Raw genomic sequence first — 938 nt, 5'->3', positions numbered from 1 at the left:
GGGCGGGCAGCACAGCAGCTTGCGGAAGGCACTCCTGAAGTCAGGGCTGCGGCAGTAGATGATGGGGTTGAAGGCTGAGTTGACGTAGCCCAGCCAGTTGAGGAAGAGGAAGACCTGATCTGGCACCAGCGGCCGGCAGAAGACCTTGATGATGTTGGCCACAAAGAAGGGCAGCCAGCAGAGTGTGAAGGTGCCCATGATGATGCCCAGGGTCTTAAGCGCCTTGTGCTCCTTGATGGCCAGCAGACGGGAGGGCCGTCTCCGCCGGCCACTCCTGGAGCTGGGGCTGTGGGGCTCCTGCAGGAACCTCACCTTGTCCTTGCCAATGAGCTGGACGTGCCGCGTGGCCACAGCGAAGACACGGACGTAGACAAAGATCATGACAAGCAGGGGCACGTAGAAGGAGATGGTGGAGGAGATGATGGCGTAGGTCATGTTGGTGACAAAGTCACAGCAGCGTGGGTCGTTGTAGCAGCGCACTGCCTGCTCGTCCGCCCCGTCCCGCCACCAGTGGTTCATGATGGGCAGGAAGGAGATGAAGGCAGAGATGCCCCACACCAGGCACACCACAGCCCGTGCCCGGCCCTTGGTCACCAGCGCCTCGTACTGCAGTGGTGAGGTGATGGCGAGGTAGCGATCCACGGCGATGGCGCACAGCGTCTCAATGCTGGCCGTGACGCACAGCACGTCCAGCGAGGTGCCCACAGCTCGCCCACCGTCTGCCCGTGGGCCCAGTGGCCGCTCAGCAGGATGGTGGCCCCCGGTGGCACCACCAGCAAGCCCATGATGAGGTCGGCGCAAGCCAGTGAGGTGATGAAGACGTTGGTCATGGTCTGCAGCCGCGGCGTCTTGGCGATGGCCACGATCACCAGCAAGTTGCCGGCCACGATGACCAGCACGGTGAGGCTCAGGGCGGCCCCCATCGCCCACTGCCGGCT

The 938-nt window shown here is 63.6% G+C and overlaps 1 protein-coding gene across 1 annotated transcript in view; it reads right to left on the bottom strand.

The window, feature by feature from the left end:
* The window catches only part of ADRB3 (adrenoceptor beta 3), a 24,391-nt gene that overhangs the window by 4,942 nt on the left and 18,511 nt on the right, over nt 1-938 (bottom strand). Inside the window, 2 exon segments of the mRNA XM_035896035.1 lie at nt 9-699; nt 702-936. Of these exon segments, the coding sequence (XP_035751928.1) occupies nt 9-699; nt 702-936 (926 nt within the window).

This window comes from Egretta garzetta, unplaced genomic scaffold, assembly GCF_000687185.1.
Source record: "Egretta garzetta isolate BGI_Z169 unplaced genomic scaffold, ASM68718v1 scaffold296, whole genome shotgun sequence".
Classification (NCBI taxonomy): domain Eukaryota; kingdom Metazoa; phylum Chordata; class Aves; order Pelecaniformes; family Ardeidae; genus Egretta; species Egretta garzetta.
The sequence above is the reverse complement of the archived record's forward strand: the minus strand, read 5'-3'. Positions and strand labels throughout refer to the sequence as shown.